At 39.1% G+C, this 23,371-nt stretch overlaps 2 protein-coding genes across 9 annotated transcripts in view; one reads left to right on the top strand and one right to left on the bottom strand.

The window, feature by feature from the left end:
- RFC1 (replication factor C subunit 1) overlaps positions 1 to 15,253 on the top strand; it is an 83,602-nt gene extending 68,349 nt beyond the window's left edge. Inside the window, exons 18-25 of the mRNA XM_022565790.3 lie at positions 5,763 to 5,858; positions 5,981 to 6,079; positions 7,274 to 7,428; positions 7,555 to 7,672; positions 9,864 to 10,009; positions 11,338 to 11,551; positions 12,649 to 12,840; positions 13,863 to 15,253. Of these exons, the coding sequence (XP_022421498.2) occupies positions 5,763 to 5,858; positions 5,981 to 6,079; positions 7,274 to 7,428; positions 7,555 to 7,672; positions 9,864 to 10,009; positions 11,338 to 11,551; positions 12,649 to 12,840; positions 13,863 to 13,940 (1,098 nt within the window). The 3' untranslated portion in view covers positions 13,941 to 15,253. The remainder of the gene's footprint in view (positions 1 to 5,762; positions 5,859 to 5,980; positions 6,080 to 7,273; positions 7,429 to 7,554; positions 7,673 to 9,863; positions 10,010 to 11,337; positions 11,552 to 12,648; positions 12,841 to 13,862) is intronic.
- A 1,487-nt stretch (positions 15,254 to 16,740) lies between these two features.
- WDR19 (WD repeat domain 19) overlaps positions 16,741 to 23,371 on the bottom strand; it is an 85,778-nt gene continuing 79,147 nt past the window's right edge. For 7 of the 8 annotated variants that reach the window (XM_022565812.2, XM_022565861.2, XM_022565821.2 and 4 more), the window contains one exon: positions 16,741 to 17,241. The gene's annotated coding sequence lies outside the window, so the exon portion shown is untranslated. Of the gene's footprint in view, positions 22,940 to 23,371 lie in introns of all 8 variants that reach the window. The other variant, XM_089911792.1, reaches the window with a different exon arrangement.

The following is a 23,371-nucleotide window of genomic DNA, read 5'->3' as shown; positions in this document are numbered from 1 at the left end:
CTCCTTCATCACTTTAAATATGTCCTGCCGGTCCCTTCTGGCTTGCAGAGTTTCTGCTGAAAGATCAGCTGTTAACCTTATGGGGATTCCTTGTGTGTTATTTGTTGTTTTACCCTTGCTGCTTTTAATATGCTTTCTTTGTATTTAATTTTTGACAGTTTGATTAATATGTGTCTTGGCGTATTTCTCCTTGGATTTATCCTGTATGGGACGCTCTGTGCTTCCTGGGCTTGATTAACTATTTCCTTTCCCATATTAGGGAAGTTTTCAACTATAATCTCTTCAAATATTTTCTCAGTCCCTTTCTTTTTCTCTTCTTCTGGAACCCCTATAATTCGAATGTTGGTGCATTTAATGTTGTTCCAGAGGTCTCTTGAGACTGTCCTCAGTTCTTTTCATTCCTTTTTCTTTATTCTGCTCTGCAGTAGTTATTTCCACTATTTTATCTTCTAGGTCACTCATCCGTTCTTCTGCCTCAGTTATTCTGCTATTGGTCCCATCTAGAGTATTTTTAATTTTATTTATTGTGTTGTTCATCGTTGTTTGTTTCATCTTTAGTTCTTCTAGGTCCTTGTTAAATGTTTCTTGCATTTTGTCTATTTCGAAGATTTTGGATCATCTTTACTATCATTATTCTGAATTCTTTTTCAGGTAGACTGTCTATTTCCTCTTCATTTATTAGGTCTGGTGGGTTTTTATCTTGCTCCTTCATCTGCTGTGTGTTTTTCTGTCTTCTCATTTTGCTTATCTTACTGTGTTTGGGGTCTCCTTTTTGCAGGCTGCAGGTTCGTAGTTCCCATTGTTTTTGGTGTCTGTCCCCAGTGGCTGAGGTTGGTTCAGTGGGCTGTGAAGGCTTCCTGGTGGAGGGGACTAGTGCCTGTGTTCTGGTGGATGAGGCTGGATCTTGTCTTTCTGGTGGGCAGGTCCACGTCTGATGGTGTGTTTTGGGGCGTCTGTGGACTTATTATGATTTTAGGCAGCCTCTCTGCTAATGGGTGGGGTTGTGTTTCTGTCTTGCTCGTTGTTTGGCATAGGGTGTCCAGCACTGTAGCTTGCTGGTCATTGAGTGAAGCTGGGTGCTGGTGTTGAGATGGAGATCTCTGGGAGATTTTCGCCGTTTGATATTATGTGGAGCTGGGAGGTCTCTTGTGGACCAGTGTCCTGAAGTTGGCTCTCCCACCTCAGAGGCACAGCACTGACTCCTGGCTGCAGCACCAAGAGCCTTTCATCAACACGGCCTAGAATAAAAGGGAGGAAAAGTAGAAAGAAAGATACAAAAACAAAGAGAGAAAGAAAGAAAGGAAAAGAAAGAAAGAAAGAGAAAGAAAGAAAGGGAGGGAGGGAGGAAGGAAGGAGGGAAGGAAGCAAAGAAAGAAAGAAAGAAAGAAGATAAAGTAAAATAAAGTAAGATAAAATATAATAAAGTTATTAAAATAAATAATTATTAAGAAAAAAATTTAAAAAAACAAAAAAAACTGGACGGATAGAACCCTAGGACAAATGGTGGAAGCAAAGCTATACAGACAAAAATCTCACACAGAAGCATAGACATACACACTCACAAAAAGAAGAAAAGGGGAAAAATTAATAAATCTTGCTCTCAAAGTCCACCTCCTCAATTTGGGATGATTCGTTGTCTAAAGGAGGGAAGGAAGGAAAGAAAGAAAGAAAGAAGATAAAGTAAAATAAAATAAAGTTATTAAAATAAAAAATATTAAGAAAATAAACAAAACAAAACCCGGACGGATAGAACCCTAGGACAAATGGTGGAAGCAAAGCTAGACTGACAAAATCTCACACAGAGCATACACATACACACTCACAAAAAGAAGAAAAGGGGAAAAAAATCATAAATCTTGCCCTCAAAGTCTACCTCCTCAATTTGGGATGATTTGTTGTCTATTCATGTATTCCACAGATGCAGGGTACATCAAGTTGATTGTGGAGCTTTAATCCGCTGCTCCTGAGGCTGCTCGGAGAGATTTCCCTTTCTCTTCTTTGTTCTCACAGCTCCCAGGGGCTCAGCTTTGGATTTGGCCCTGCCTCTGCGTGTAGATCGCTGGAGGGCGTCTGTTCTTCGCTCAGACAGGACTGGGTTAAAGAGCAGCTGCTTCGGGGGCTTTGGCTCACTCAGTCCGGGGGGAGGGAGGGGTGCGGATGTGGGGCGAGACTGCGTCGGCAGAGGCCAGCAGGACGTTGCACCAGCCTGAGGCGCACCGTGCATTCTCCCGGGGAAGTTGTCTCTGGATCCCGGGACCCTGGCAGTGGGGGGCTGCACAGGCTCCCTGGAAGGGAGGTGTGGAGAGTGACCTGTGCTCGCACAGAGGCTTCTTGGTGGCGGCAGCAGCAGCCTTAGTGTCTCATGCCCGTCTCTGGGGTCCGCCGTGGCCGCGGCTCACGCCCGTCTCTGGAGCTCCTTTAAGCAGCGCTCAGTGCTCTTAATCCCCTCTCCTTGCGCACCAGGAAACAAAGAGGGAAGAAAAAGTCTCTTGCCTCTTCGGCAGGTCCAGACATTTCCCCGGACTTCCTCCCAGCTAGCCGTGGTGCACTAACCCCCTGCAGGCTGTGTTCACGCCGCCAGCCCCAGTCCTCTCTCTGTGCTCTGACCCAAGCCCGAGCCTCAGCTCCCAGCCCTGCCTGCCCCGGTGGGTGAGCAGACAAGCCTCTCGGGCTGGCGAGTGCTGGTCGGCACCGATCCTCTGTGCGGGAATCTCCCTGCTTTGCCCTCCGCACCCCTGTGGCTGTGCTCTCCTCCGTGGCTCCGAAGCTCCCCCCCTCTGCCACCCGCAGTCTCCGCCCGCGAAGGGGCTTCCTAGTGTGTGGTAACCTTTCCTCCTTCACAGCTCCCTCCCACTGGTGCAGGTCCTGTCCCTATTCTTTTGTCTCTGTTTATTCTTTTTTCTTTTGCCCTACCCAGGTACGTGGGGAGTTTCTTGCCTTTTGGGAGGTCTGAGGTCTTCTGCCAGCGTTCAGTAGGTGTTCTGTAGGCGTTGTTCCACGTGTAGATGTATTTCTGGTGTATCTGTGGGGAGGAAGGTGATCTGTGCGTCTTACTCTTCCACCGTCTTCCCCTCGTCCATTTCTAATTTTATTGATTTGAGTCCTCTCCTTTTTCTTGATGAGCCTGGCTAATGGTTTATCAATTTTGTTTATCTTCTCAAAGAACCAGCTTTTAGTTTTATTGATCTTTGCTATTGTTTTCCTTGTTTCTGTTTCATTTATTTCTGCTCTGATCTTTATGATTTCTTTCCTTCTGCTAACTTTGGGTTTCGTTTGTTCTTCTTTCTCTAGTTCCTTGAGGTGTAAGGTTAGATTGTTTATTTGAGATTTTTCTTGTTTCTTGAGGTAGGCTTGCATGGTTATAAACTTCCCTCTTAGAACTGCTTTTGCTGCATCCCATAGGTTTTGGATCGTCGTGTTTTCATTGTCATTTGTCTCTAGGTATTTTTTGATTTCCTCTTTGTTTTCTTCAGTGATCTCTTGGTTATTAATCTCATAGCGTTGTGGTCAGAAAAGATGCTTGATACGATTTCAATTTTCTTAAATTTACTGAGGCTTGATTTGTGACCCAAGATGTCAGCTAGCCTGGAGAATGTTCCATGCACAGTTGAGAAGAAAGTGTAGTCTGCTGTTTTTGGATGGAATGTCCTATAAATATCAATTAAATCTATCTGGTCTATTGTGTCTTTTAAAGCTTCTGTTTCCTTATTTATTTTCATTTTGGATGATCTGTCCATTGGTGTAAGTGAGGTGTTAAAGTCCCCCAGTATTATTGTGTTACTGTCGATTTCCTCTTTTATAGCTCTTAGCAGTTGCCTTATGTATTGACGTGCTCCTATGTTGGTTGCTTATATATTTATAATTTTTATATCTTCTTCTTGGATTGATCCCTTGATCATTATGTAGTGTCCTTATTTGTTTCTTGTCATGTTCTTTATTTTGCAGTCTATGTTATCTGATATGAGTATTGTTACTCCAGCTTTCTTTTGATTTTCATTTGCATGGACTATCTTTTTCCATCCCCTCACTTTCAGTCTGAATGTGTCCCTAGGTCTGAAGTGGGTCTCTTATAGACAGCATGTATATGGGTCTTGTTTTTGTATCCATTCAGCGAGCATGTGTCTTTTGGTTGGAGCGTTTAATCCACTCACGTTTAAGGTAATTATCAATATGTATGTTCCTATTACCATTTTCTTAATTGTTTTGGGTTTGTCTTTGTAGGTCCTTTTCTTCTCTTGTGTTTCTCACTTAGAGAAGTTCCTTTAGCATTTGTTGTAGAGCTGGTTTGGTGGTGCTGAATTGTCTTAGGTTTTGCTTGTCTGTAAAGCTTTTGATTTCTCCATTGAGATTTCTCCATCTCAAGGATCTCCATGAGATCCTTGCTGGGTAGAGTAATCTAGGTTGTAGTTTCTTCCCTTTCATCACTTTAAGTATATCATGCCACTCCCTTCTGGCTTGTAGAGTTTCTGCTGAGAAATCAGCTGTTAACCTTATGGGAGTTCCCTTGTATGTTATTTGTCGATTTTCCCTTGCTGCTTTCAATAATTTTTCTTTGTCTTTAATTTTTGCCAGTTTGATTATTATGTGTCTTGGCATGTTTTTCCTTGGGTTTATCCCGTATGGTATTTGCTGTGCTTCCTGGACTTGGGTGGCTATTTCCTTTTCCATGTTAGGGAAGTTTTTGACTATAATCTCTTCAAATATTTTCTCTCGTCCTTTCTGTCTCTCTTCTCCTTCTGGGACCCATATAATGCGAATGTTGTTGCATTTAATGTTGTCCCAGAGGTCTCTTAGGCTGTCTTCATTTCTTTTCATTCTTTTGTCTTTATTCTGTTCCACAGCAGTGAATTCCACCATTCTGTCTTCCAGGTCACTTATCCGTTCTTCTGCCTCAGTTATTCTGCTATTGATTCCTTCTAGTGTAGGTTTTTGTTTTTTTGCGGTACGCGGGCCTCTCACTGTTGTGGCCTCTCCCATTGTGGAGCACAGGCTCCAGACGCGCAGGCTCAGTGGCCATGGCTTACGGGCCCAGCCGCTCCGCGGCATGTGGGATCTTCCCAGACCGAGGCACGAACCCGCGTCTCCTGCGTCGGCAGGTGGACTCTCAACCACTGCGCCACCAGGGAAGCCCTCTAGTGTAGTTTTCATTTCAGTTACTGTATTGTTCATCTCTGTTTGTTTGTTCTTTAATTCTTCTAGATCTTTGCTAAACATTTCTTGCATCTTCTTGATCTTTGCCTCTGTTCTTTTCCCAGGGTCCTGGATCATCTTCACTATCATTATTCTGAATTCTTTTTCCGGAAGGTTGCCTATGTCCACTTCATTTAGTTGCTTTTCTGGGGTTTTATCTTGTTCCTTCATCTGGTATATAGCCCTCTGCCTTTTCATCTTGTCTATCTTTCTGTGAGTGAAAATATGATTTCTGGGATATATGAGGTTTGGGAAAGGTAATATCCAAGATCCACGACGGCTCTTCAGTTCCACAATTTTACAAGCTCCTAGAAGATTGGAAGTGTCGGCAGAACCTCATCATAAAGCGGAAATCTTTTCAGATGAAAGCTTTGTAGAAAAATGCCCCATAAGATCTCCAGTCTTCAAAGCCTGGAGACTGAAACTTATAATATTCTTTGGGAAAGTGTCATTTTATTTTTTCCGTGTTTTCTGGGTCAGTTTTTAAAGGTACCTGATAAATATTTTTTAAAAATCTGATTATATGAATTTAAAAAAATGAGTGAAGATTCATTCCCCTTTGTCAATTTCAGGGTGCTATGATGTCTATTGCATTTAAAGAGGGTTTAAAGATCCCCCCTCCAGCTATGAATGAAATAATTTTGGGAGCCAATCAAGATATCAGACAGGTAAATGAGATATATTTTATATAACATTGATGATGATTTTGAATGGATGCCTTCAGTGTTTTGGGGATGGGGAGTGGCAGTATTTTCCTGTCTTAACAGTGTCTTACTTGTGATTCTTTCAGGTTTTACACAATCTGAGTATGTGGTGTGCACGAAGTAAAGCACTAACCTATGACCAGGCTAAGGCTGATTCTCTTAGAGCCAAAAAGGATATCAAATTGGTAAAATAAATTTCCATTTCTTAAGTGCCAAAGCACTTCTTTTCCTGTTAGTATTAATTTAATTGAAATAGTTATTATAGTTCCTTGAGACACCTGTGGAACCTATGGATCTTTATAGTAAGAGATATGGACAGCTGCTAAAAGTGTTTCTAATTCAAATGAATTTTTCCTTACTGGACTGTCAATGTAATTGTAAATTTTGAGAAAGGGAAGTTTTATGCCTCAGTAGTTATGAAATGGCCTTTCTTGAGTCCCTTATATATGGATTTCATGTTTTGAATGGTTTTGGAACTGTTCAGAATAATCTTGTTTCAGTTGGCTTATAGTTTAAATGACCTCTCTGCAACTACAGGTCTGTATCAATTATCTCTGTGTTGTTTCACCTAGTCACCAGTCAGAATTTATTATTACAGTTAGAGCAATGACTAAACAGTATTTTTCCCCTCCCTTCCTCTTTTTAAAAAATCAGTAAACATTTTCAGAGCCATTTTAGGTTCACAGCAAAATCGAGATTGCCTGCATGTCCCCCTGTATAATGTCCCCCACTGTCAACACCCACCACCAGAGCGGCACATTTGTTACAATTAATGACCTACACTGACACACCATTATCACCCACAGTCCATAGTTTAACATTAGGGTTTGCTCTTGGTGGTGTACATTCTGTGGGTTTTGACAAATATGTAGTGGCCTTTATCCACCATTGTAGTATCATACAGAATACTTTCACTGCCCCAAAAATGCTCTTTGCTTTGCCTGTTCATCCCTCCCTTCCCCCAGCCCCTGGTAACCACTAATCTTTTTACTGTCTCCATAGTTTCACCTTTTTCAGAATGTCATATAGTTGGAGTCGTATAGTATGTCATCTTTTCAGATTGACTTCTTTCACTTAGTAATATACGTTTAAGGTTTCTCCATATCTTTTCATGGCTTTGTAAGTCATTTCTTTTTATGTGGATATGTTTTCAGTTCACTTGGGTAAATACCAAGGAGCGGAGTTGCTGGATGGTATGTTAAGAATATATTTAGTTTTATAAGAAACTACCGATCTGTCTTCCAAAGTGACTGTACCATCTTGCACTCCTACCAGCAGTGAAAGAGAGTTTCTGTTTCTCCACATCTTAGCTAGCATTTGGTGTTGTTAGTGTTTTGGTTATTGGTCATTCTACTAGGTATGTCCCTCTCTCTTTTTAGGGCCCATTTGATGTTGCCCGGAAAGTGTTTGTAACTGGAGAGGAGACTGCTCATATGTCACTTGTGGACAAATTAGATCTCTTTTTTCATGATTATTCAATAGCACCCCTCTTTGTCCAGGAGAACTACATACATGTGAAGCCTGTAGCCGCAGGGTGAGTGTTCAGAGCTAATGAGGGGTAGAATTAGTACCCCTCCAAGCCCTACGAAGGCCAGATACCTGGGAGGGAGGGGTGTGGAGTGTGGACAGTGGTGTAATTCGGACTGGTTTATTCCTGCAGGGGTGACATGAAAAAGCACTTGATGCTTTTAAGCAGAGCAGCAGACAGCATATCTGACGGTGACCTAGTGGACCGTCAGATCCGGAATAAGCAAAACTGGAGTCTTCTGCCCACACAGGTAAGCATAGGGCTTTCCTTAAAGCGCAGACCCTGCGTTAGTTAGAACAAAATAGCTTTTAGCTCCTGTAATTATTTGAAATACCAGATAAACATTATGTCTCTTAATGGCAAAAAATATAATCTGTTATAGATTAAAGTACCTTGTGGTCACTATTATCTATTTCTTAATCTACTCTTGTTTTTAATGTAAATGGACATATGGAACTAGGAATGTCAGATTGTGGTCATAACTAAGATGTAAGTCAAAAGTTTAATTTGCTCTCTTTTACCTTAAGAATCCATTTCTTTTTTGTCATTCTTGGCTCTCCCAGATTGTTACTAAGTAGCTCATCCCTGAAGAAATGCAACCAGGGCAGGTTCGCAGCCATTTTTCTGATATATGAATTCTGATTTTCTTTATTCTTACTTGCTACAGAGGCAGCTTTGTATTGGGTACTTTATTTAGGTTGATATCTTTTACTCAAAACAGAGTTTTGCAAACTTTCATAATTAAGACTGGTTATTTATTCTTGAGTTTTGCATATTTATGTAATATTGACCTAACAAGCAAGGGACTTCTGGAGGTCTACTCTTCTTTTAAAGATTCCTTTCTCTTATGTTTTAAAAGTGTTCATTTTTTTTTGTACCTAATAATTATACCTATGAGAATTTATCCTGAAGAAATAATGTTAAACACAGGAAGAGCTTAATGTGCAAAACTACTTCCTAAAGCAGGGGTCCCCAACCTTTTTGGCACCAGGGACCAGTTTCATGGAAGACAGTTTTTCCAAGGATGGTAGCGGGGGGATGGTTTTGGCATGATTCAAGCACATTACATTTATTGTGCACTTTATTTCTATTATTGTTACATTGTAATATATAATGGAATAATTATACAACTCACCATAATGCAGAATCAGTGGGAGCCCCGAGCTTGTTTTCCTGCAACTAGACAGTCCTATCTGGGGGTGATGGGACCGCCTCAGCTCCACCTCAGATCATCAGGCATTAGATTCTCATAAGGAGTGCATAACCTAGATCCCTCACGTGCACAGTTCACAGTAGGGTTCACGCTCCTATGAGAAACTAATGCCACCACTGATCTGACAGGAGGTGGAGCTCAGGCAGTAATGCGAGCGATGGGGAGCGGCTGTAAATACAGATGAAGCTTCGCTCGCTTGCCCGCCGCTCACCTCCTGCTGTGCAGCCCGGTTCCTACCGATACCGGTGTGTGGCTCGGGGATTGGGGACCCCTGATGGAACATTATGCAGCCTTTAAAATTACTTGTAAAGATGATCTAATATAAAAAATACTTATGAGAGAATATTATTAGAACAAAGCAGGACCCAAGATCTATGTATAATTCCAACCTTTAAAAAAGTAAAAATGCTGGGACTTGTTTGGTGGCACAGTGGTTAAGAATCCGCCTGCCAATGCAGGGGACACGGGTTCGAGCCCTGGTCCGGGAAGATACCACATGCCACGGAGCACCTAAGCCTGTTCACCACAACTACTGAGCCTGTGCTCTAGAGCCCATGAGCCACAATTACTGAGCCTGCATGCCACAGGTACTGAAGCCTGCACACCTAGAGCCCGTGCTCCACAACAAGAGGAGCCGCCGCAATGAGAAGCCCGTGCACTGCAGAGTAGCCCACACTTACTGCAACTAGAGAAAGCCCACAATGAAGACCTAACACAGCCAAAAATAAATAAATTTATATATAAAAAAAGGTAAAAACCCTGGATATAGACGATATCCAAGGATACCTTTAAAAAAAACTTTTCTCAAGTGTCAGTTTACTTAATTCTCTAATTATTAGATTTTCCATGCTTTGATCCACCTGGTTTATTGATATCTTATGTTGAAGACAATCATATTCCTCTTAAACAGTTTTTTCTATAACACTGGCATTGTGAGGTTACTGGTGTATGTGGAGATCAGTTGGCTGAGGAGTCTGTGTTGGCTAGATGATCTGTGAGGGCCATAACATGTTTTGGACCAAGGCATTTACTGCAATTAATTGTTTTCTCAAGTTGAAGTTTCCCATACCAACAGATGAGGGAGAGAGGGAAGGGGCCTATCTTGGAATTAGGTACCGGGAGCAATGTTACTGCATTTTCCGGAGACTGCTTGGAAGCCAACAGCTGCTAAAGAAGCAACTTAACTCAGTACTGAATTTAACTTGTGGACTGCAATTAATTTTTTCAGGCCATTTATGCCAGTGTTCTTCCTGGAGAGTTAATGAGGGGGTACATGACCCAGTTTCCTACCTTCCCAAGTTGGTTGGGGAAGCACTCATCTATGGGCAAACATGATCGTATTGTTCAGGACCTAGCTTTGCATATGAGTCTCAGGTAAGCGGGGTATTACTCTATGTGTGGCATTTTATCAGGGTAGTATATCTAGCCTTTAATAAGGATAGCATGAGTCACAAAGATTTGTGTTTTAGTTTTGATTTCATTACTAACTAGATAAGTGAACATGGATAAGTTCACGGCCCTGAGTTTTATTATCTGTAACTGGTATGACACTCATTTTATTACTTAAAAGGATACTTTGGAGAATAAAGCCAGATGGTAGATGTGCCATAATGTTAAGATAAGTTTTAAAGCTATATAAATCTGAGGTAGTGCTGCTATTATTTATTGTTATTGTGACTATGCCTATTACTAGTAGGCATACATAATATATTGGCCTCCAAATAAATTAATAGGAAAAAGGGAACTATTTAAATAAATGAACTAGTTTTTGCCTCCTATCCTAATAGTAAACTGACCTAGTCATTTGGGACAGGGGGATACAGTTTAGCGTATTACAGAAGGTGGATACTCAGATGAATGAAAACCAATGTCCTTGGAGAAGTTTAAGGACGTTCAAAAATTCTTATTTGGTTAAATTTTTTACAGTTTAGAAACTTAGAAATGTGCTTGCATACAAATATTAAGTGAACTTTAGGGATTCATTTTTAACCATGAAGAACTACCTAAGCAATCTTATTTTCCTTTCTGGTCCCTGGAAAGAATATTAATATTAGTCTAACCTTAACTTTTGTTTAAAACTGAACTGAGATGTTCCTTTTTTCTGTTTCTGTAGAATTCTTCTTCCTGCTATGATCCCTCTTCATAGTTTATGGTGTGGGTCATTTTTTTGCCACCCCATGTTAGTTTTCTATTGCTGCTATAGCAAATTACCAAAACTTACCGGCTTAAAACAACACAAATTTATTCCCATCTTGAGATGGGAAGATTACCCTGGATTATCTGATGGGCCCAATGTAATCATAAGTGTTTTTACAAAAAGAAAAAAAAAAGGAGTGGTGGAGGTAGGCAGCAGCATCAGTCAGAGAGATGTGAAGATGTTGCGCTCCCACTGCTTGCTTTGAACATGGACAAAGGGACCATGAGCTAAGAGATGCAGGTGGCCTCTAGAAGCTTGAAAGGGCTCTTCTCCCCTGCTCTTCTCATTGCTCAAGCTGAAGGCCTGTCTTTCAGCTCCTTTCCTATTCCCTGCCCACCACTTTTTCAAGGTGACGTATCACTTTGCCCTGGGGTGTGCCTCTTTGATGTTTCCACCATATTTGTGTAGATACATTAACATTATTAAAAGTGAATTAAACTCCAGCAAACTATGAGTTGGTCGTAGTTTGCCATGGATTACAGTGTATCTTTTGTTTTGGTTTAAGAACTTACTCCAGCAAAAGGACTGTAAACGTGGATTATCTGTCACATATAAGGGATGCACTTGTACGGCCCTTGACCTCACAAGGGATAGAAGGAGTACAGGATGTTGTTGCTCTTATGGACGCGTATTATTTGATGAAAGAAGACTTTGAGAATATCATGGAAATTAGCAGCTGGGGAGACAGACCTAGTCACTTCTCCAAGCTGGATCCCAAGGTAAATTGTGTACCCCACTGGTTCTCCATCATTTTGTAATTACTGTGTACTAGGAGTACTTCAGAGATGTTTTAGATGCTTTTAAAAGTTTAATTTCTTTTCTTAAATGCTTTTTACTTACGGTCTGTGCTTTCCAAAGATACTATTTGAGTACAATATTAAGAGTAGACTTTGGGATTTGACTTTTAGAATTTATAGTTTTATCTTTGCCTTATCCCGCATGGAAAAGCAAGGTGTGAAATCTGAGGAGCAAATGTAGATGTATTCCTTACAAGGATAGGCAGATGAGCCTGGGGAAGTAAAAGTGAGGTGGTGGGAATGCATTATGAAAAGAAGTGTTTACTGGCTGAGCATTTTTAGACTTTTTCTTAGTCTGCCTAATCTGTGTTTTAGTGTATTTATTACAGTTGGACAATCTATTATGTAATGATGTATCCCCCTACTTTATATAGTGAACATGAAAAAACTAAAGTGACGTAACATGAGTTTGTGGTATCTAATATGTCACCCTTGTGCTTGTTTACTTGGTGCTGTTCTAGAAGACATGTTCTCTGGGGCTTGTCTTCGCTAGAGTTTTGACCTGACTACGGGTATGACTATAGGTAAATTCTCACAAGAGACATTCGTTGTTAGAATTTGTGGACTAATTCTACAGTTAGGTTTAGAAGCTTGAGGTTAAGGCTTTTCAAGTTACTATTTTATGGTAATTAAGGGACAGCTTTAACTTGTACTTTATTGGAAGCCTTTTTTGATTTATTGGTTCACTGACTAACTTTGCTTTTGTCACTTTGTAGAACTGCAGGGAACACTGAATAGAAAAAAATTGATGACATAAAGTGACTTTTAAAAATCTGCCTAATGTTCCCAAATACTGATTCTTATTTTTTGAGTCATGGCTCTATTAAGAATGTCATGAAAAATATGGCACTTCTCCATAGGAAAATGCATATAGATATACTTACATGTACATGCATACATATTTTACAAACAATTTCAAAGGGCTCCTAGGGTCTCCCAGAGCCTCTAGGCCTACAGAGTTTAAAGGGGTTGTTTGGCAGTTAGAGTTTTAAAAACCTCCCTCTATTCCTTTTGTGTAGGTGAAAGCAGCCTTCACAAGAGCTTACAATAAGGAAGTCCACCTTATTCCGTATTCACTCCAGGCAGTAAAGACCCACAGACACAGCACAGGCCCAGCGCTGGATGCTGAATACAATGAAGAGTTAAATGAAGATGACTCTCAATCTGATGAGAAAGACCAGGACACTTTGGAAACTGATGCTATGATCAAGGTAGTATTTTCATCTGCAAATAGGAGAAGCTATGATACTCCCTCAAAATAGCTTATCTTGTGTATAACTTGCCTTTTGAAATTATTCAGAGCCTGTTTAGCAAGTAACAGAGGAAGCTGAAAATACTTTTTGTTTTGTTCATCACAGTTCCGAGGGTGAAGAAGGTGCAGATTTCATTTTTATAAACAGTCAACTTCTTATAACAGTGGAAGAGCCAGACAGCAAAAAAATAGGCCATCATATTGATGGTCATATGCTGTGTTGGAAAAAGGACTATTTTTTTTATTTGCCATTGGCGTGTGCTTTACCCACAGACACATATTCATAGCATAATCAAGAAAAGCATTTTTAATGAAACCATTTCTCCTTTCTGTTATTTATTTTTTGCTATAGCTGTTGAACTGCCCATAGAAGTTTCCCAGAGCAAAACATCCTCATCTTTTGCTAGGAAAGATTAAAATTATTTATGGTATCAGCCCCCTGTTTACCATTGGCTGAGGCAAAGGAATCTAGTTTGTATCCTCTTCTGTCCTTAGTGTGTGTGTGTTTATCATTCTTGCTCCTCGATTCTGTTTTGTATGTGCGGGGGTGGGAATAGTGGCCTTCTCCAGTGTGGCTCTCTAGTCTTGTGTAGACATAAGAAGTCTACTCCCTCCCCTGCTCAAACTGAGTGTGTTTGGATCTCTAATCTGAAACTGAAAGAAAAGGAAATTCTTCATGAAAACATTACCATGTGTGTAAATTATATCTTGCTTATTTTGTCTTTCCTAAATATATCGGTGTTCTGGGGAACATATCCTAGTTCTAGAGTCTAAATAGCTTTTCAGTAGTTCAAAGCTACAGCTAGCCAGTTGTTATTAGTAAGCTCATCGAGGGTAGCTGTAGTTCAAGATCTAGGTGTTTGCAACCTTTCTTCTTTATTAAGTTGCAGGTAAAGATTTGCTTTCTTGTAGAGATGAACTTACTTCATTTACTCATAAACACAGCTACTAACTATTTTGTGCATCTTTCCCTCCCAACAGAAAAAGACAAAATCTTCAAAGACTTCAAAATCAGAAAAAGAGTCCAGAAAAGGAAAAGGAAAAAGTTCAAAGAAATAAAACCATTTTTCACTGCTGACCGCTACTTTTTACTCAACCTGCTGACCAGTCTAGCTGGTCTTAGAGAATGCCTTGTTTTTCCAAAGGAACCATGTTTTAGTGTAATGGGGCAACCTCATGGTCCCATCACAAATAAACGGTGGTACAGCTAGAAGGATGTAAACAGTAGGCTGATGTACACCTCTTATAGAGGTTGATAGCACTGCTTGGGTCCTCCACAGTCCCGTCAATCTAATGAGATTGTACTTCAAAATGACTGTATATTCAGAATTAGAAACTACATGTGGGCTTTGGAGTCAGATTTTTAGTTAACAGTAATATGTCTGGGAACAGAGGTACTAAGGCGGCTTTTGTAGGCTTAAGAATTTATCCTAATGGCCATTATAGGACCAATGCCGATTTTTAAAAAAGAGGTAGGTAGTTACTATTATGTGGAGAAATTTTGTAAATAAAATACAAAACAGTCACCACCTAGAACTGGGTATTCTTTGTACATTGTCAAATATCTTGCAAAATAGAAATTAGAAATAAAAATGTTTCACATGATACATGTACAAATTCTTAAGATTGTCATCTTGTACAGTAGGATACTATGTTGGTATGTTTTTTCCTTATTAATTTGCAAATGATTGGATACAAAAGCTAACTATATTCCTACTGACCTGTTCTGTGAAACATAACTTTGGCAGTTGAAGAGTCAGAACTCTAATTCCCAAGTTCATTACCCCTATGTGTGTCAACCACACCTCTGCTGTGAACAGAATTTCGTGGAGAGGGCTCTTTGTTATTATTGGAGGGTATTGTGGCTGCAGAAAGATTGTCAGACATTCCTAGCCTTCCCGAGTTTCAACTCATTAGTTTAAAACCAGTAGGGCCTAGGCTGGGTCAAACTCTTGTCCTCACTCTGGTTTGGGACTAAATGAACACTGGCTTTTGTTTACTTTGTCCCTGAGGGATCCAGTTCTGTCCTGACAGATTCCACAAACCCTACTGGAACTTTAGATTGTACCTGTAACTGTGCTTGTTGACGGGCCTGAGGCTGTGGAACTAGTCTGGAATTTGGGTGTCTAGCAGTTTTTAAAATCTTGTTAGTAAATGCTCAAGGGTATGTGCTACTTCTGCAAGGTATGTGCTAAAAGGAATGTAAAATCAGGATTCTGTTCCCTGCCTTTAAGGAACTGATAGTCTTGTTTGGGAGGCCAGACGAAGTTCTTGAGACATTTAAAATGTATTTACCAGTGTGAAAAATGTCTTTCATGTAGATTAAGTTCATTATGGGAATAAAATATTGCCTTAAGCCTTTGCCTACTAAACCACGCCCCTCTCTTTGTTAAAAGCCCTGCTTGAAACTTCTGCTTCAGTGAAGATTTTCTTTTAAATTAATTAATTAATTTTTGCTGTGTTGGGTCTTCGTTTCTGTGCGAGGGCTTTCTCTAGTTATGGCAAGCGGCGGCCACTCTTCATCGCAGTGCGCAGGCCTCTCACTATCGCGGCCTTTCTTGTTGCGGAGCACACGTTCCAGACGCGCAGGCTCAGTAGTTGTGGCTCACGGGCCCAGATGCTCCGTGGCATATGGGATCCTCGCAGACCAGGGCTTGAACCTGTGTCCTGGGATCCTCGCAGACCAGGGCTTGAACCTGTGTCCTCTGCATTAGCAGGCAGATTCTCAACCACTGCGCCACCAGGGAAGCCCAGTGAAGATTTTCTTGATTGACGACTGCCTCACCTCACCAGCGGGGTGAGCATAAATTTCTTACGCATATTTTTCCATTTCTATTGCTTTTTGATATGCAAGTCATATGTGCCTACTTGCTCTGTGCTTTCCAGGAAAGGGACTATTATCTCCTTGCAGCCAGAACAACAGATAGTGTCCTTTACTTGTTCATTATGATTTGGAGCAACCAGTAAATCCTTATTAGAGCCACTGGATGCCACACATCATCCTTGCAGCATAAAACTGTATACTTGCTTTCTTTGCGATCCATTGAGTCTTGGCCATTTGGTAGTCTATAACAAGCTACTACTTTATTACTAATACTACTTCATCCTTCATTTTTTAAGTTTTGTCAGTGTATTATTTACAGCAACATTATTGGGCCTCTTGAAGTTATTAATAAGGAGCACATAGTTATGTGTACTAGGAGGAGTATCTTCCTAAATAAGTTCTGGTACAATTATGCTCATTAGTGAATGTCTGAGGCCCATAACTAACTCCCAAAATATAATGTGCTTACCCTTACAGATCCCAAGTGCCTACGGCTCTTATTGTTCCTGTACCCTTACAACATCCCTCAAGTGATAACACAAAACAAAGGGACCACGGGTGGGGTTAATGATAATGACTTGTATCACTTAGGAAGGCCAGAGCCTCTAGCCAGCCTTTGGGAAGGAAAAGCATAAAGCTGGAGGCATGCATATGGATACCTGGATGCTGTAAAACTTTATTGGCACTTTGGGTTCTACCCTAGGCTCGTAGGTACCTCTGTAATGCTCAGAATGCTGGTGGCTATACTGTAAAATCATATCATCTGATACATTCAGAGTTAGGCTACATGATTCTGTCAGCTGCTCAGACTTTGATACTTTGGCTTTGGATAGCAAGGAAGCATATACTGATATGTATAGTATTGGGTGTGTGTGACACGGGAAAGGAACCCTCCATCCACCTTGGGGAAGATTCTGAATAATGTACGTCTTCAGGGGAAGTCAAATGATTTAATTCTGTGACAGGAATTCCATACTATGTAGCATAATGACTCAAGAAACATGAGCTTATAGTTTCATTCTTTAAAAATGCTGATTTTACTGATTTTTGACGTTTTTATTCTCAGACTGATTCTACTAAAATAGCCTTGATTTGTGTAAGCCTCTCACTTCAAACTTTTTAACACTGTTAATATCTGTGCTGCCCAAACTTCACAGTATGGTTTAAAGCTACCTTCCTTTATTTCTTTTGCTGTCTTTAAATCTGGGAAAACATTACAAATATCTAATCAATAAGTTTATTTTAAAGGAGGTATTTCAAAATAGAAAAGATATCAAAAAGCTGAATATTTACAGTTATGTCATAGGTTACTATTAACAGTATAGAGCATAGAATATGTAAGACTCAGAAGAGGAAATATACAAAGTATGAACAGCATGTTCTATGTCACTGTTTCCCACTCTGCAGAAGTTGAAAGTGGTGACCTGCAGAGGTGACCTTGTTTTTTCTGTATTCGGGAAGGACCATCTTGAAATCTGTCAGGGGTAGAAACACAGCCTCCTGTGGAAAAATGGTATCTTCTCAGGACCATAATACCTAGAAAGGACAAAATAAAAAAAAACAAAACCCCATATGCTTTTAGAAGGGTTTCAAGTAACTACTAGCATTTAGTAATAAAGCCAAGCATAATAAAGAAGATTATTTTGCTCATTTCTGGAATGTGGAGCAGGATCACTACGTTCAAGTAAGAAATTCCCAGTCTGTAATCGAGCGTCAGTCCTGGCTTTTCAACTGACTAGAACTGCATGGGCAAAGCTGCTGAACCTCTGTTATAAAGCGAGGATGATAACAGCCACCTTACTGAGAAGAATGAGAAAGTGCAAAGTTAGTTAGTGCTCAGCAACTCAACCCAAAGAGGCCCATACCAAGACAAGTTATAATTAAGCTTCCAGAAGTTAAAGACAAGAAGACAATTTAAAAAGCAGCAAAAGAAAACAACTTATGTACAGGGGAACCCCCCCCCCCAATAAGACTGTCAGCAGATTCTTTTGGCAGCAACTTTGCAGGCTAGAAGAGAGTGGCCTGATATAGTCAAAGTGCTGAAAGAATAAAACTGCCAACCAAGAATATTCTACCTGGGAAAGCCATCCTTCAAAATTGAAGGAGCGAGGAAGTTTTCCAGGCAAGGAAAAGCTAAAGAGGTTCATCACCACTAGACTGGCCTTACAAGAAATGTTAAAGGGACTTCTTTAAGCTGAAACACAAGGACACTCATTAATAATACGAAAATATATGAAATTGTAAATCTCAAAGGTAAAGGCAAATATATAAATTCAGAATACTCTAATGTTGTAACGGTAAGTACTTATAAACCTAGTGTGAAAGTTAAAAGACAAAATAGTAAAAATAATAATTTGTTAATGGATACACAAGATAAGATATAAATTGTGACATCACAAACAATGTGGATGGTGAGAGTAAAAATGCATTTGAACTTAAGTTGTTATCAACTTCAAACAGACTGTTGGTATTTTATGTAAGTCTCATGGTATCCACAAAGCAAAACCTATGGTAGACAAAAAGGAATCTAAGCATATGACTACAGAAAATTGTCAGATCACAAAAGGAGAAAAAGGATCAAGAAAAGAAGGAACAAAGGAATTACAAAACAGCCAGAAAACAATGAACAAAATGGCAGCAAGTCCCTATCTATCAATAACTACTTTAAATATAATTTATAAATTCTCTGATCAAAAGACAGAATGGATAAAAACCAAGACCCATCTATATGCTGCCTGCAAGAGACTCACTCAGCTTTAAGGACACACAGACCGAAAGTGAAGGAATGGAAAAAGATATTCCATGCTAATGGAAACCAAAAGAAAGCTGGAGTAGCTATACTTAGACAAAATAGATTTTAAAACGAAGACTGTAAGAAGGGACAAAGAAGGCCATTATATAATGATAAAGGCATCAATCCACAAGAGGATATAACATTTGTAGATATTTATTATTTACATTGGCAGCACCTAAATATAAGCAAATATTAACATATCTAAAGGGAGAAAGAGCAATACAATAATAGGAGGGGACTTCATTACCCCACTTTCATCAGTGAATAGATTTTCATTTGCCAGAAAACCAATAAGGAAACATTGGTCTTAAATGACGTTAGACCAGATGGACTTAACGCATTTACAGAACATTCCATCCCAAAGCAGGAGAATACACATTCTTCTCAAGCACACATGGAACATTTCTCCAGGATCATATGTAAGGCCACAAAACAAGTCTTAATAAATTTAGAAGACTGAAATCATATCAAGCATCTTTTCTGACCACAAAAGTATGAAACTACAGATCAGTTACAAGAAGAAAACTGGAAAATTCACAAATACATGGACATTCAAACATGTTGCTCAACAACTGCTGGGTCAAAGAAGAAATCAAAAGGGAAATAAAATACCTGAGACATGAAAATGGAAATAGAGTTGGCCCTCCATATCTGTGGGTTCCATATCCACAGATCCAACCAACCATGGGTCAAAAGATTCAGGAAAAAAAAAAAAGTACCAGAAAGTTCCAAAAAGCAAAACTTGAATTTGCTACATGTTGGCAACTATTTACATAGCATTTACATTAGGTAATATAAGTAATCTACAGATGATTTAAAGTATACGGGAAGATGTGCATAGGTTATATTCAAATACTACACCATTACATATAAGGGACTTGAGCATCCGTGGATGTTGGTATCCACTAGGGATCCTGGAACCAATCCCCCACGAATACTGAGGGACAGCTATACAGCATACCAAATCTTATGGGATGCAACAAAAACAGTTTCTAAGAAGGAAGCTCATAACAATAAACACCTGCATTAAGAAACAAGAAAGATCTCAAATAGCCTAACTTCACACCTTAAGGAACTAGAAAAAGAACAAGCTAAGCCCAGAGTTAGTAGAAGGAAGGAAATCTCAAAGAGCAGAAATAAATGAAATGGAGACTAAAAAGACAATAGAAAAGTTCAATGAAACTAATAGCTATTTTTTTCTTTTGCCCAAAAGATAGATAAATAGACAAACCTTTAGCTAGAATCACCAAGAAAAATAGGGGACTCAAAATCAGAAATGAAAGAGGAGATATTACATTCAATACCACAGAAATACAAAAGAGACTACTATGAAATACTATAATGCCAGCAAAATGGACAACCTAGAAGAAATGGATAAATTGCTAGAAACATACAACCTTCTAATACTGAATCATGAAGAAATAGAAAATTAGGCCAATTACTATCAAGGAGATTGAATCAGTAATCAAAAACAACCTGACAAACAAAAATCCAGGACCAGATGGCTTCACTGGTTAATACCAGTTCTCAAACTTTTCCAAAAAATAGAAGAGGAAACACTTCCAAACTCATTCCATGAGGCCAGCATTACTCTGATACCAAAACCAGACAAAGGAACTACAAGAAAGAAAATTACAGGCCAATATCTCTGATGAACATAGTTGCAAAAACCCTCAACAAAATATTAGCAAACTGAATTCAATAATACATTAAAGGAATCACACACCACAATCAAGTGGGATTTATTGGAGGAATGCAAGGATAGTCCAACATCCAGAAAATCAAGATGATACACCACATTAACAAAATGAAGGATAAAAATCATATGATCATCTTGATACAGAAAAAGCATCTGACAAAATTCAACCTCTGCTCATGATAAAAACTTTCACAAAAGTGGGTACATACCTCAACATCATAAAGGCCATATAGGACAGACCCACAGCTATCACACTCAATGGTGAAAAGCTGAAAGCTTTTCCTCAAAGATCAGGAATAAGACAAGGATGTCACTCTTGCCTTTAGGCAAGAAAAAGAAAGAAAAGGCATTCAGATAGGAAAGGAATAAGTTAAACTGTCACTATTTGCAGATGACATTATATATAGGGAACCCTGAAGACCACCAAAAAAGCTGTTAGCATAATAAATTCAGCAAAATTGCAGAATACAAAATCAATATACAAAAATCTGTTGTATCTAATAATCAACTATCAGAAAGAGAAATTAAGAAAACAATCTTATTTACAATTGCCTCAAAAAGAATACAATACCTAGGAATGAATTTAACCAAGGAGGTGAAAGACTTGTGCACTGAAAAATTATAAGACACTGATGAAAGAAACTGAAGATATAAATAAATGGAAAGATTTTCTATGCTTATGGATTGGAAGAATTAATATTGTTATAGTGTCCACACTACCCAAAGCAATCCACAGATTCAATGCAATTCCTATCAATTTCCAATGGCATTTTTCACAGAAATAGAACAAACAATCCTCATGTTTGTATGGAACGACAAAGACACTGGACAGCCAAAAAGCAATGTTGAGAAAGAACAAAGCTGGAAGCACCACACTTCCTGATTTCAAACTATAGTATGCAGCTATAGTAATCAAAACAGTATGGTATCGGTATAAAAACAGACACACAGATTAATGAAACAGAATAGAGAGCCCAGAAATGAACCTGTGCATATATGGTCAATTTATGACAAAGAAGCCAAGAATATACAATGGGGAAAGGCAGTCTCTTAAATAAATGGTGTTGGGGAAACTGGATCACTATCTTACACCATACACAAAAATTAACTCAAAATGGATTAAAGTCTTGAACATAAGGCCTGACAACATAAAACTCTTAGACGAAACCATAGGGAGTAAGCTCCTTGACATTGGTCTTGGCAATGTATTTTTGTATGTGACACCAAAAGCAAAGGCAACAAAGCAAATATAAATAAGACTACATCAATCTAAAAAGCTTCCATCAACAAAATGAAAAGGCAACCTATGGAATGGGAGAAATATTTGCAAGTCATATATCTGATAATTTGGGTTAATACACAAAATATATAAAGAACTCATACAACTCAATAGAAAAAAAAATCCAATCAAAAAAATGGGCAAATGCTCTGAATAGACATTTTTCCAAAGAAAACATACATATGGTCAATACATAAATGAAAAGGTGCTCAGCATCACAAATCAGGGAAATGCAGATCAAAACCACGATGAGATGTCACCTCACACCTGTTAGAATGGCAACTGTCAAAATGACAAGAAATAACAAGTCTTGGCAAGGATATGGAGAAAAGGTATCCATCGTGCACTGTTGGTGGGCATGTAAATTGATGCAGCCATTATGGAAAACACTAGAGATTCCTCAAAAAGTTAAAAACAGAACTACCATATGTTCCAGCAATTCTACTTCTGTGTATTTATCTGAAGGAAACAAAATCACTATCTTGAAAAGGTATCTGCACCCCAGTGTTCATTACAGCATTATTTACAATAGCCAAGACATGGAAATGACCTAAGTGTTCACTAATACTGGATAAAGAAAATGGCACTGGATAAAGAATATGTGGTACATATGTATACATGTGTATATACATATAAAGAAGAAGGAAATACTGCCATTTGCAACAACATGGATGGACCTTGAGGACATTTTGCTAAATGAAATAAGAGAAAGACAGATACTGTATGATCTCACATGTTTAATTTTAAAAAAACCCCCACTGAACTCATAGATACAGAACAATTTGTTGGTTGCCAGAGGGTGGGGGTGGGCAGAATGAAGGTGGTTGATAGGTATAAAATTCCAGTTACAAGTAAGTCCTGGGGATGTAATATACAGCATGGCGATCATAGTTAACAACGCTGTATACTTGGAAGTTGCTAAGAGAATAGGTGTTAAAAGTTCTCAATTAAAAAAAAAATTGTAACTGTGTGGTGATGGATGTTAACTAAATTACTGTGGTAATCATTTCACAGTATAAACATATATCAAATCATTATGTTGTACACCTAAAACTAATACAAGGTGATAATTATACCTCAAAAAAAGTTGTGAAATATTAAATGTATATTGTTTTAAGATGCTAAATATGTGATAATATGTTATGTGGCAACAGAAAAATAAACATATCCCAATCGTAATTTGAGTAAGATTTTAAAACAGAATTTGACAAGCTGATTCTAAAATTTTAGAGAGAAATGGAGAGAAGTAAGAGTAGTCAAAACAGCCTTGGTGGGGGCTTCCCTGGTGGCGCAGTGGTTGAGAGTCCACCTGCCGATGCAGGGGACACAGGTTTGTGTCCCGGTCCGGGAAGATCCCACGTGCCACGGATCGGCTGGGCTCGTGAGCCATGGCCACTGGGCCTGCGCGTCCGGAGCCTGTGCTCCACAACGGGAGAGGCCACAACAGTGAGAGGCCCGCGTACTGGAAAAAAAAAAAAAAAAAAAACAGTCTTGGAAAAAAATGACAACAAAGTTGTAGGATCCACAATACCTGGCTTTAAGATACACTATAACGTCACAGTAATGAAGACAGTATAGTATAAAAATAGGGGACAAATAGAGCAATGGAAAAGAAGAGAGGGTCCAGAAGTAGACCCATATTTAAAACCCAGCTGATTTTCAACAAAGGCATGAAAGCAAGTTCAATGAGGAAAGGAAAGACTTTTCAACAAATGGTGTTGGAAGACTGGATATCTACTTGAGAGGGAAAAGAATCTCAACCCCCACCTCATATTGTAAACAAAAATAACTTCAAGATGGATCACAGACCCAGAGCTTCTAGAAGAAAACATAGGTGAAATATGCTCCTGACTTCTGAGTAGGCAAAAATTTTCTTAGACACAGAAAGTAATAA

This window comes from Delphinapterus leucas, chromosome 5, assembly GCF_059928025.1.
Source record: "Delphinapterus leucas isolate spDelLeu-1000000601 "Yukka" chromosome 5, BTC_Dleu_Yukka2, whole genome shotgun sequence".
In the NCBI taxonomy this organism is placed as follows: domain Eukaryota; kingdom Metazoa; phylum Chordata; class Mammalia; order Artiodactyla; family Monodontidae; genus Delphinapterus; species Delphinapterus leucas.
The sequence above is the reverse complement of the archived record's forward strand: the minus strand, read 5'-3'. Positions and strand labels throughout refer to the sequence as shown.